Source organism: Salmo salar, chromosome ssa02 (genome assembly GCF_905237065.1).
Source record: "Salmo salar chromosome ssa02, Ssal_v3.1, whole genome shotgun sequence".
Lineage (NCBI taxonomy): Eukaryota > Metazoa > Chordata > Actinopteri > Salmoniformes > Salmonidae > Salmo > Salmo salar.
The window spans coordinates 79,230,259-79,243,880 of record NC_059443.1 but is presented as its reverse complement, the minus strand read 5'-3'; the positions used below and the strand labels follow the sequence as shown (position 1 = coordinate 79,243,880).

The following is a 13,622-nucleotide window of genomic DNA, read 5'->3' as shown; positions in this document are numbered from 1 at the left end:
GGTTACACAGTTTCTTCTGATAACAGACTCCAGCATCGACATTTTCCAAGCAAACAAAAACAGGAAGATAAAATAACATACTCTTTTCGAGAATTCAGCCAGCCTTCACTAGACCATTACATATGTAAATATGTCCCCTTTTGTCTTTTACACCTCCAGCAGAGGAATGACATTTCTGAGTGCATGATATTCAGTTTCACTGGCATATAGTACGTTCTATGAATGGTCTTCAACTGCAGCAATTTGTATTTGAGATGATATGAACATGACTGGGCATTCTAACATATCTGTATTCATTCATCATCATCAATAGCTTCTACCAGGTCTTCTTCACATTTTTGTTTTACATGTTGTGTCATCGGGAGAAGCCTTGATCAACCCTTGATACAGTTTTGAAATCAACTTTGGAGCATTGTCAGATTGCCTTAAAATAGTTTCAGATAAGAGCTACAATGCTAATATTTGTGTAAACTCTTCAGAATTGTAATCTGTGGGTGTCACTGAGTAAGCTGCCCATTTGGACCTCAGATCCATAGGTAAGGCTGTACATTGCAAGATAAGTATTCCCCCAATGTAAGAATGCTGTTCATTGACTACAGCTCAGCATTCAATACCATAGTACCCTCCAAGCTCATCATCAAGCTGGAGGCCCTGTGTCTCAACCCCGCCTTGTGCAATTGGGTCCTGGACTTTCTGACGGGCCGCCCCCAGGTGGTGAAGGTAGGAAACAACATCTCCACTTCGCTGACCCTCAACACTGGGGCACCACAAGGGTGCGTGCTCAGCCCCCTCCTGTACTTCCTGTTCACTCACGACTACTTGGCCATGCATGCCTCCAACTCAATCATCAAGTTTGTAGACGACACAACAGTAGTGGGCTTGATAACCAACAATGACGAGACAGCCAACAGGGAGGAGATGAGGGCACTCGGAGTGTGGTGCCAGGAAAACAACCTCTCACTCAACGTCAACTAAACAAAGGAGATGATCATAGACTTCAGGAAACGGCAGAGTGAGCACCCCCCATCCACATCAATGAGCCCAATCCAAATCCACAGGACAGTCGTGGAGAAGGTGGAAAGTTTTAACTTGTGATGGATAGGGGGCAGTATTTTCACGGACGGATAAAAAACGTACCCGATTTAATCTGGTTATTACTCCTGCCCAGAAACTAGAATATGCATATAATTAGTAGCTGTGGATAGAAAACACTCCAACGTTTCTAAAACTGTTTGAATGGTGTCTGTGAGTATAACAGAACTCAAATGGCAGGCCAAAACCTGAGAAGATTCTGTACAGGAAGTACCCTGTCTGACCATTTCTTGGCCTTCTTTGTCATCTCTATCCAAAACAAAGGATCTCTGCTGTAACGTGACATTTTCTAAGGCTCCCATAGGCTCTCAGAAGGCGCCAGAACGTTGAATGATGACTCTGCTGTCCATGGCTGAAAAACAGTAGCGCATTTGGTAAGTGGTCGATCTGAGAACAATGAGACGGGCGCACGCATGCACGTGAAGAGTCCATTTTAGATGTTGAGTCTTTGAACGGAAAGGACGTCTCCCGGTCAGAATATTATCGCTTTTTTACGAGAAAAATCGCATAAAAATTTATTTTAAACAGCGTTTGACATGCTTTGAAGTACGGTAATGGAATATTTTGAATTTTTTTGTCACGATACGCGTCCGCGCGTCACCCTTCGTCACCCTTTGGATAGTGTCTTGAACGCACAAACAAAACACCGCTATTTGGATATAACTATGGATTATTTGGAACCAAACCAACATTTGTTGTTGAAGTAGAAGTCCTGGGAGTGCATTCTGACGAAGAACAGCAAAGGTAATCCAATTTTTCTTATAGTAAATCTGAGTTTGGTGAGTACCAAACTTGGTGGGTGTCAAATTAGCTAGCCCGTGATGGCGAGCTATCTACTCAGAATATTGCAAAATGTGCTTTCACCGAAAAGCTATTTTAAAATCGGACACCGCGATTGCATAAAGGAGTTCTGTATCTATAATTCTTAAAATAATTTCTTATGTTTTTTGTGAACGTTTATCGTGAGTAATTTAGTAAATTCACCGGAAGTGTTCGGTGGGAATGCTAGTTCTGAACGTCACATGCTAATGTAAAAAGCTGTTTTTTGATATAAATATCTACTTGATTGAACAAAACATGCATGTATTGTATAACATAATGTCCTAGGAGTGTCATCTGATGAAGATCATCAAAGGTTAGTGCTGCATTTAGCTGTGGTTTTGGTTTTTGTGACATTATATGCTAGCTTTAAAAATGGGTGTCTGATTATTTCTGGCTGGGTACTCTGCTGACATAATCTAATGTTTTGCTTTCGTTGTAAAGCCTCTTTGAAATCGGACAGTGTGGTTAGATAAAGGAGAGTCTTGTCTTTAAAATGGTGTAAAATAGTCATATGTTTGAAAAATGGAAGTTTTCGGATTTTCGAGGAGTTTGTATTTCGCGCCACGCCTTATCATTGGATATTGGAGTGGTGTTCCGCTAGCGGAACGTCTAGATGTAAGAGGTTCCTCGGAGTATCATAGTACCCTCCAAGCTCATCATCAAGCTGGAGGCTTGCGACTTCAACTGTACATATGTACAGACTGTACATATGTACATATGTACACACTGTACATCTCATTCACCCCTTTATATCTGTGTGTATTGGGCAGTTGTTGGGAATTGTTAGATTACTTGTAAGATATTACTGCACTGTCGGAACTAGAAGCACAAGCATTTCGCTATACTTGCATTAATATATGCTAACCATGTTTATGTGACCAATAAAATTTGATTTGATTTGCAATTCTGAAGTTCAAATCAAATCAAATTGTATTAGTCACATGCGGCGAATACATTTCACCTTACAGTGAAATGCTTAATTACGAGCCCCTAACCAACAATGCAGTACCAATAAGAATAAGAAATAAAAGTAACAAGTAATTAAAGAGCAGCAGTAAAATAACAATAGCGAGACTATATACAGGGGGGTACCGGTACAGAGTCAATGTGCAGGGGCACCGGTTAGTCGAGGTAATATGTACATGTAGGTAGAGTTATTAAAGTAACTATTAAAGTAAGACTATGCATAGATGATAACAACAGAGAGTGGCAGCAGGGTAAGGGGGGGGGCAATTCAAATAGTCTAGGTAGTCATTTGATTAGATGTTCAGGAGTCTTATGGCTTGGGGGTAGAAGCTGTTTAGAAGCCTCTTGGACCTAGACTTGGCGCTCTGGTACCACATGCCGTGCGGTAGCAGAGAGAACAGTCTATGATTAGGGTGGCTGGAGTCTTTGACAATTTTTAGGGCTTTCCTCTGACAGCGCCTGGTATAGAGGTCCTGGATGGCAGGAAGCTTTGCCCCAGTGATGTACTGGGCCGTACGCACTACCCTCTGTAGTGCCTTGTGGTCGGAGGCTGAGCACTTGCCATACCAGGCAGTGATTCAACCAGTCAGGATGCTCTTGATGGTGCAGCTGTAGAACCTTTTGAGGATCTGAGGACCCATGCCAAGTCTTTTCATTCTCCTGAGCGTGAGTAGGTTTTGCCGTGCCCTCTTCACGACTGTCTTGGTGTGCTTGGACCATCATCCCTAAGTTTATACATCCACAGTGCGATCAACGGATTTTACATTTTTGTTGTCAAATTGTCTTTTGTTTCATTTTTATAACAACATTCCACACTTGTTTAGCATTTATAGTCCAACTGTGTCATGATTTCAATATTTTTATTAGTTTGCCTGTTTCAACGGGAACCTTTATTTTGAAGGCGATACGCCAATTCCACTTTTGCTGCTCACAACACTCGCGTGTTTGAATGAACGAAGGAGCCCACGAGTACCTTCAGACTCAACTTGAGAAGTTTACGATAAACATTGACTAGTATTTCTATAACTTAGCAAATTAAACGATACATTGTTAGCATTTAATCCAACGTGTACGGTTACTGATTGAGGTTTAGTACAGTAGCTAAAGTAAGCAATCCCGACTCGTGTCGTTTGTTGTGCTAGCTTGCATGTTAGCTAGCTAGCCAATTCTTCTATACTTGCTAGTGACAAATAAGAAACTAGATAGATAACGTTATCCAGGTAAATGTGTTTTTTCTAACAGTTAAACTATTATCCAGGAGTCCTGTATATGATCAAATATGTCCGAAGCACAAGACTTGAGAAAGCGCAGTAAGAAACGCTATGGCGGCGGACACCGGAGTAAGAAGTACAAGGGTTCCCGGGAGCTTGAGGTGGGCATGCAAGGTATTCTCATCACCTGTAATATGAACGAGAGGAAATGCACCGCGGAAGCCTTCAACCTGCTCAACGAATACGCCGATCAACTCTACGGACCTGAGAATGTAAGCAGTACATTTAGCGAGGCCATGTACGAATACGTGAAGAGGTGTTTCCCTTAATTCCTGCCTTGAAGTCATCACTGGTGAAAAGCCGATAACTGTCCAATCATGTCAATCAAATCAGGGATTAACTGAACGTACATAGGAGTAGGAGAAAGGAGTCATTTCTGAAGTAACTGCGCCAACTTTACGAAATGTTGAAGTGTGAATTGTTAGTAGATATTATTTGTACTGTACATCTTTATTGGTAGTTATCGTTGTTAATAGTTATAAATCTGTCTTTTTGTTTAAAGTAACTTCTCTAAACTCTCCTGACAACCCAGTTTAAGGAACCCGAGGAGAGCAGTAGTGAGGAGGATGAAGATGTGGAGGCAGCTCTGAAGAAGGAGGTGAAGCAGCTCAAAGCATCGTCAGGGAAACGGGAGCGGCGCTTCCAGGCTATGGACAGTGGAGCCAACAACGTCATCTTCATCAAGACGAAGAACCTCGGTGAGGAAGAGTTTGACAGACAGCATCCCAGCTCCTTAGACAGAGATGAAGCATGTCTCAAGACTCCCAGTATATATTTATATATTTTTTAATTGATCCTTTATTTAACTAGGCAAGTCAGTTAAGAACAAATTCTTATTTACAATGACGGCCTACACCGGCTAAACCCGGATGACGCTGGGCCAATTGTGCGCCGCCCTATGGGACTCCCAATCACGGCCGGTTGTGATACAGCCTGGATTCGAACCAGGGTGTCTGTAGTGTCACCTCTAGCACTGAGATGCAGTGCCTTAGACCGCTGCGCCACTTGGGAGCCCACTACTTTGAACCAGCACCCTGAGTGGAGAGTGAGACCACTCATTTAGTAGACACTTTTATCATAGTTCTTTGGAATGATTTGTGCCGTCATGCCACTACTTGGCATGACAAGGAACTGACATGACAGCAGAAACAGATCTGGGACCAGGCTAGGTTTTATCCTTAGTTCATTAAAGAACTGCCAACAGTGACAATTACACCTATTCAGAAGTCCTCAAAATAGTCTGTTTGGTTTATAACTAACTAGTCTTTTTATTCTCCCCATCCCCCCTCTCTTGCTCTGTCTCTCTCCAGACCCTGATAAGCTGGTGCATCACATCCTGTCAGACCTCCACATCACCAAGAAGAACAAGTCACGAGTCATCCTCAGAATGCTGCCGGTGAGCACATGTAATGTCATGTGGCTGAGTATCAGGTGGCATGGAGGTTTCCTGACCGTCCAACCAGAAGAGAGAGGGAGAGACTAGCTGGAAGAATTTCTCTTTTTGGGAATGTGTGTTTTTTTTTTGGTGGGGGGGGGGTTCCTTGTGGTTCTGATGGTTCTGTGTGTTCTAGGTGAGTGGAACGTGCAAGGCGTTCCAGGAGGACATGGATAAGTTCCTGAGTGTGTTCTTAGAGCCGTGGTTTAAAGCCCCCAACCAGGGCAGCTACCAGATTGCCTTCAAGGCCCGGAACAGCTCCCACAACAAGAGGGATGACATCATCAAGGCCCTGGCAGGTAGGCTACATGGACACAGTACTGGCAAACATCTCTAGATACAGTGTGTTCAGAGACGAGAGAATAACCCAGAATCAAATCACATTTTATTGATCACATGCACCGAATACAGCTGGTGTACATTGAAATGCTTGCTAACGAACCTTTCTCAACGATGCAGAGTTTAAAAATATAATGGTAACTAACACGAGGAATACAATAAAATACACAATAATTAAGCTATATACAGGGAGTACCAGTACCAGATCAATGTGGAGCTATATACAGGGAGTACGACAGATCAATGTGAGCAAATAAGATCAAGTGGAGCTATATACAGGGAGTACCAGTACCAGATCAATGTGGAGCTATATAAAACACAAGGCAAAAAGGAGTACCAGTACAGATCAATGTATACACAGATCAATGTGGAGCTATATACAGGGAGAACCAGTACCAGATCAATGTGAAGGGAGCTATATACGGGAGAACCAGTACCAGATCAATGTGGAGCTATATACAGGGAGTACCAGTACCAGATCAATGTGGAGCTATATACAAACCAGATAACAGGGAGTACCAGATCAATGTGGAGCTATATACAGGGAGTACCAGTACCAGATCAATGTGGAGCTATATACAGGGAGTACCAGATCAATGTGGAGCTATATACAATAAAGAGACCAGACAGTGGAGTATATACAGGGAGTACCAGTACCAGATCAATGTGCAGAGGTACAAGGTATTTGAGGTAGACATGTACATGAAGGCAGGGTAAAGTGACTAGGCATCAGGATAGATAATAATGAGGTATTTGAGGTAGATATGTACATGAAGGCAGGGTAAAGTGACTAGGCATCAGGATAGATAATAAGGTATTTGAGGTAGATATGTACATGAAGCCAGGGTAAAGTGACTAGACATCAGGATAGATAATAATAAGGTATTTGAGGTAGACATGTACATGAAGGCAGGGTAAAGTGACTAGTCATCAGGATAGATAATAATAAGGTATTTGAGGTAGACATGTACATGAAGGCAGGGTAAAGTGACTAGGCATCAGGATAGATAATAAGGTATTTGAGGTAGATATGTACATGAAGCCAGGGTAAAGTGACTAGGCATCAGGATAGATAATAAGGTATTTGAGGTAGATATGTACATGAAGGCAGGGTAAAGTGACTAGGCATCAGGATAGATAATAATAAGGTATTTGAGGTAGATATGTACATGAAGGCAGGGTAAAGTGACGAGGCATCAGGATAGATAATAATAAGGTATTTGAGGTAGATATGTACATGAAGGCAGGGTAAAGTGACTAGGCATCAGGATAGAATAATAAGGTATTTGAGGTAGACATGTAGATGAAGGCAGGGTAAAGTGACTAGACATCAGGATAGATAATAATAAGGTATTTGAGGTAGACATGTACATGAAGGCAGGGTAAAGTGACTAGGCATCAGGATATAGATAATAAGGTATTTGAGGTAGATATGTACATGAAGGCAGGGTAAAGTGACTAGGCAGCAGGGTAGATAATAATAAGGTATTTGAGGTAGATATGTACATGAAGGCAGGGTAAAGTGACTAGGCATCAGGATAGATAATAATGAGGTATTTGAGGTAGATATGTACATGAAGGCAGGGTAAAGTGACTAGGCATCAGGATAGATAATAAGGTATTTGAGGTAGATATGTAGATGAAGCCAGGGTAAAGTGACTAGACATCAGGATAGATAATAATAAGGTATTAGAGGTAGATATGTACATGAAGGCAGGGTAAAGTGACTAGGCATCAGGATAGATAATAATACAAGTAAAATAAAGAACAGAGTAGCAGCAGCAAATGATGTGTGTGTGTGTGTGTGTGTGTGTAAAGTCTAGTGAGTGTGCGATCAGTGCAAGATAGTTCGGATTCCATTAATTGACTATTTAAGCAGTCTGGCTATTTAAGCAGTCTGGCTATTTAAGCAGTCTGGCTATTTAAGCAGTCTGGCTATTTAAGCAGTCTGGCTATTTAAGCAGTCTGGCTATTTAGCAGTCTTTTAGCTTGGGGATAGAAGCTGTCTCGGAGCCTGTTCCAAGAGCCGATGCTCCGGTACCGTTTGCCAGACTGATATAGAGGTCCTGGATGGCAGGGAGCTCGGCCCCAGTAACATACTGGACTGACCGCAACACTGTAGCGCTTTGCGGTCAATGACAGTGCATTTGCCACACCAAGTGGTGATGCAGCCAGACAAGATGCTGTGGATGGTGCAGCTGTAGCTCTCGACCCGCTCCACTACAGCCCTGTTGATGTGGATGGTTCTCCTGTAGTCCACTACAGCCCTGTTGATGTGAATGGTTCTCCTGTAGTCCACTACAGTCCTGTTGATGTGAATGGTTCTCCTGTAGTCCACTACAGCCCTGTTGATGTGAATGGTTCTCCTGTAGTCCACTACAGTCCTGTTGATGTGAATGGTTCTCCTGTAGTCCACTACAGTCCTGTTGATGTGGATGTCGTTCTCCTGTAGTCCACTACAGCCCTGTTGATGTGGATGGTTCTCCTGTAGTCCACTACAGTCCTGTTGATGTGAATGGTTCTCCTGTAGTCCACTACAGTCCTGTTGATGTGGATGGGGGCGGTGCTCTCCCCTCGTTCTCCTGTAGTCCACTACAGCCCTGTTGATGTGGATGGTGCTCTCCCCTCGTTCTCCTGTAGTCCACTACAGTCCTGTTGATGTGGATGGTGCTCTCCCCTCGTTCTCCTGTAGTCCACTACAGTCCTGTTGATGTGGATGGGGGCGGTGCCTCCTCGTTCTCCTGTAGTCCACTACAGTCCTGTTGATGTGGATGGGGCGGTGCTCTCCCCTCGTTCTCCTGTAGTCCACTACAGTCCTGTTGATGTGGATGGGCGGTGCTCTCCCCTCGTTCTCCTGTAGTCCACTACAGTCCTGTTGATGTGGATGGGGGCGGTGCTCTCCCCTCGTTCTCCTGTAGTCCACTACAGTCCTGTTGATGTGGATGGGGACGGTGCTCTCCCCTCATTCTCCTGTAGTCCACCATCAGCTCCTTGGTCTTACCGACATTGACTGAGAGGTTGTTGTTGTCGTGGCAACACATTGCCAAGTCTCTGACCTCCCTGTAGGCTGACTCATCGGTGTCGGTGATCAGGCATACCAAGCGTCGTGTCGTCGGGTAAATTTGATGGTGGTGTTGGAGTCCTGCGCGGCCACACGGTCGTGGGTGAATAGGGAGTACAGGAGGGGACTAAGCATACACCCCTGAGAGGCCCACGTGTTGAGGGTCAGCGTGGCGGAAGTGTGCCTACCCTCACGACCTGGGTGCGGCCCGTCAGGAAGTCCAGGAACCAGTTGCAGAGGGAGAGTTTCAGTCCCAGGGTCCCCAGTTCTATGATGAGCTTGGAGGGATCTTTGGTGTTATTTCTCTTGTTCCGGTGGGAGAGGGCAGTGTGCATTTCAGATTGCGTCATCTGTGAATCTGTTGGGGTGGTATGCAATTTGGAGTAGGTGCAGGGTTTCTAGGACAATGGTGTTGATGTGAGTCATAACCAGCCTTTCAAAGCACTTCATAATAACAGATGTGAGTGCTACAGGACGATAGTCATTTACGCAGGTTACCTTGGGGCTCTTGGGAACAGGGACAATGGTGGTCAGTTTGAAACATGTTGTGATTACAGACTGGGACAAGGAGAGATTGAAAATGCCCTTGAAGACACTTGCCAGCAGGTCTGTGCATGCTTTGAAAAACTTGGTATTCTGTCTGGCCCGGCAGCCTTGCTAGTTTTAACCTGTTTAAAAGTTTTACTTACGTTGGCCATGGAGAGTGAGATCAGAGTCATCCTTAACAATAGGTGCTTTCATACAAGACTCAGTGTTGTATTCCTCAAAGCGAGCATAAAAGGCATTTAGCTCATATGGGAGTTCTACATCGCTGGGCAACTCATGGCTGGGTTTCCCTTTGTAAAACGTTATCGTCTGCAAGCCCTGCCACATACGATGAGCATCGGAGGCGGCGTACTAGGATTCCTCCTATATTGTCCTTCTGCATGTTTGATGTCGTAGCTTTCTTGTGTGTGTCCATGTCCCGTTCCTTATAAGTGGTAACTCTAGCCTTTAGCCCAGCGTGGATAGCCCCTTCAGCCCTGCCTGTAATCCATGGTTTTTAGTTTGGATACATTCTTATAGGCCTGTATGCACTTATTGAGGAAGCTCGTGACTGTTGTGGATGAATCCCGGAACATATCCCAGTCTGTACTAGCAAAACAGTCTTGTAGCCTCATGTCTGCTTGGTCCGACCACTTCCATCCTAGATGTTTCAGTATATCTCATCGGACCAGTTTCCCCAGACACAGATTAAGCCTAGGCCTGGACTGAGACGCATGCTGGATAGAGATTACATGCAGGAAACTGTCTCTATATGTTCCTAGTGTGTTCATATCTCACACACCTGTCCTCTGTCCATGGGACAACCCCTGTGTGTGTACTGTGCTCTCTCATATAACCTCTGTACCTGGCCACTCTCATTATGTTTATGTCCCCCTGCAGGCCTGGTGGGGAAGATGAATCCTAAAAACAAGGTTGACCTGACCACCCCTGAGCTCACCATCATCGTCGAGGTCATCAAGAGTGTGTGCTGCGTCAGCGTCGTCAGGGACTACACTCTCTACAGGAAGTACAACCTGCAGGAGGTCGCCAAGGAGGAGGGGCCTAAAGACGTGAAACAGGAAGAGGTCACCACAAACCAGGAAGAGATAAAGTCGAACCAGGAAGAGAAGGATGGGAAACAGGAAGAGATCAAGTCGAACCAGGAAGAGAAGGATGGAAAGCAGGGAGATGGCAAGTCGAACCAGGAAGAGAAGGATGTGAAACAGGAAGAGATCAAGTCGAACCAGGAAGAGAAAGATGGAAAGCAGGAAGAGGGAAAGGATGCCCCAAAAACAGACAAGGAAGGAAAGGGGGATGAAGAGGAGGAGAAGTAGATCCATGTACCAGGAGGGGGAGAAGAAGAGGAAGGGGAATGAGGGAGGAAGTGAAATGGGACTGATAAACAACTAAGGCATCTCACAGTGCAGGTGATGCAGTCAATGTGTTTTAGATAGCTTTACTGTAGAACAGGTCCTATTCCTATTGTCCATTCCAAATGGGACCCTAATCCCTACATAGTGCACTACTTTTGACCTGAGGCCTATGGGTCCCGGTCAAAAGTAGTGCACTATAAAGGGAATAGGGTGCCATTTGGGACATAACCCGTATGTTATTTTTTTCCTTGTACCTCCAGCTGTATGGTGCATAGTTAACTAGTACCAGGGTTGGGGTCAATTCCCTTTTCAATTCCAGTCAACTCAGAAAGTACACTGAAATTCCATTTCTCTTCGATGTGTTTTCAATTAGGAACCTTTTGGAATTTGGGTTACTTTCTGAATTGACCCCAACCCTGACTACGACAAAATCCTTTGGTCCTCCATTTTGTATTGTCTCCAACATGTCCTCCATTTTGTATTGTCTCCAACATGTCCTCCTCATCACTGACAGTCCATTGGTCTCCTCTCCATCACCGAGCACTCACTGGAAGCTGATGGGTACATTTTTTAATTTCATTAGATTTTTAAAAAGATTAACTTTTATTTTTTAACATAAAAGGTGTCATACATTGTTTTCGAATATATATTTGTTGGTTTTCCAGAAATCCTGGTTGTAGGGTTCCAAGTTTCCTGCGTATTCCCTCTTTATTCAGGAAATCCTACATCTGGGATTTCTGGAAAACCAGGGAATTCATTGAAAGTTCACAGAATTTTTCAACCCTAGTCAGCTGACAGTCTTTCCTCTGTAAATGAAAGTTAGAAGAATCTCTAGTCTTCTAAGTTGACCCAGTTCTTACAGGGCTGGTTTCCTGGACCCAGATGAAGCATAGTCATGGACTAAAACACTTTTTTTCATTGAGAATCTCCATTGAAAGTGCTTCTTTGTCCAGGGGCCGTTATCTATCATGTGTCTCAGAGTAGGAGTGCTGATCTAGGATCAGGTCCCCCTGTCCATATAATTGTATTTGTTATAATCTTAAAGACTGATCCTAGATCAGCTCTGAGACCATTGATACGGCCCCAGGAATGTAGCCCTGATCTGAGTGCAGGACTCTCATATACTGTCTGATAATGGAGGTATACTGTAATATACCTTTTTGTTTTGTAGAACAGAGTAACTTCCCAAAAAAACTGCTCCTTGAAATAAAGTGTGATTTTTTTTTTTTTTTTGGTGTGTTTTTATATTCTCATTCTCCCTCCACTTTGTTTTCAAAGTAACTCACTAGCTCGGTTTCCATCTAACTGATGAGAGATTTTCAATATGAATATTGTAAAATCAGCATAAAAATAATATGCAAATTTTCCCACGAGAGAGATGTTTCCATCAAACTGACTTGTTGCAGATAAAAGGCTGTGTGATGACGTAGGGCACATAGAATATTTTTTTTTAGTGTTAAATTCCCACGTAGCGAATAAATCTGTTTCCATTGCATTTTCAACTCTCACAAGACATGTTGCGTTGTATAGCGAGTGATGAGATTTATGTACTAAAGAGAGAAATCATTTTTATTTGTCAAAAGGCAGCCAATCATGTCAACAGAATAAGACCCTCAATATTTATTGTAAAGGAGCATCACTTTTCACCACCCTGTGAAGTTCATATCTTATTTCATCTGGAGGCTAATAAACTGCTTTACCGACGAGTCGTAGGGGAGGACCACTCACCATGTCATCGCGTGACTCCAGGGTTACTTCCATATGATGGGTATTATATCAATATCTGTACGTAAAAGCCTTTTCACTGACACAAGAAGATCCCACCTTGTCCGGCGTATTTAGTTTTGTCGACATTTTGAAAGTTTACCGAAAACACATTTTTGTTTCTGTCAGGCTTGTCATGAGATTTTGACTTAACTCAGATAACAAATAATAATTAAAAGTTGGGTGGAAACCTGCTTCTACACCTGCATTGCTTGCTGTTTGGGGTTTTAGGCTGGGTTTCTGTACAGCACTTTGAGATATCAGCTGATGTAGGAAGGGCTATATAAATACATTTGATTTGATTTGACTTATTCCAATTTCATTTTGATGTTTGCCATTACTGCTCTGTAACACAAGGTGGCGTTGTATTGCACTGTAAACCCAGCCAGTAGCACAGGTGACCAAATCCTCTCCATATGGAGAGCTACTGACAGAGCAGGCTTTTGTTCCAGACCTATTTTAATTTTTTTACCCCATTTGTTTTAGTAGTTACGGTCTTGTCCCATCGCTGCAACTCCCGCACGGCGAAGGTCGAGAGCTGTGCGTCCTCTGAAACAACCCAGTCAATCCGCACTGCTTATTGACAAAATGGCAGCTTAACCCGGAAGCCAGCCGCACCAATGTGTCGGAGGAAACACCGTAACCTGGCAACCGTGTCAGCGTGCACTGCACCCAGCCCGCCACAGGAGTCACTGGAGCGCGATGGGACAAGGACATCCCGGCCAGCCAAATCCTCCCATAACCCGGACGACTCTGGGCCAATTGTGCGCCGCCTCATGGGTCTCCCGGTCGCGGCCGGCTGCGACAGACCCTGGACTCGAACCAGGATCTCTAGTGGCATAGCTAGAGACCACTGTACCACTCGGGAGGCCCTGCTCCAGACCTATTTTACACAACACACCTGGTTCAGCTTATCAAGGTTCTGAGTATCAGCTGATTAGTGAAATCAGGTGTCACAGTAAGGCTGGAACAAA

General features: G+C 43.9%; 1 protein-coding gene across 1 annotated transcript; it reads left to right on the top strand.

The window, feature by feature from the left end:
- Nucleotides 1-3,792: 3,792 nt before the first annotated feature.
- On the top strand, nt 3,793-12,108 carry LOC106593758 (THUMP domain-containing protein 1). The gene is made up of 6 exons (XM_045710621.1): nt 3,793-3,986; nt 4,139-4,363; nt 4,684-4,849; nt 5,462-5,547; nt 5,723-5,885; nt 10,412-12,108. The coding sequence occupies exons 2-6, from the start codon at nt 4,160-4,162 to the stop codon at nt 10,843-10,845; spliced, it is 1,053 nt and encodes a 350-aa protein (XP_045566577.1). The 5' UTR covers nt 3,793-3,986; nt 4,139-4,159; the 3' UTR covers nt 10,846-12,108.
- The last annotated feature ends 1,514 nt before the right edge of the window (nt 12,109-13,622 follow it).

What these genes read in the sequence shown, in the direction of transcription:
- LOC106593758 (XM_045710621.1), top strand. Translation starts at nt 4,160, where the DNA reads ATGTCCGAAGCACAAGACTTGAGAAAGCGCAGTAAGAAACGCTATGGC. An exon ending in AACTCTACGGACCTGAGAAT is followed by an intron (nt 4,364 to 4,683) that starts GTAAGCAGTACA and finishes CTGACAACCCAG; the next exon opens with TTTAAGGAACCCGAGGAGAG. An exon ending in TCATCCTCAGAATGCTGCCG is followed by an intron (nt 5,548 to 5,722) that starts GTGAGCACATGT and finishes TGTGTGTTCTAG; the next exon opens with GTGAGTGGAACGTGCAAGGC.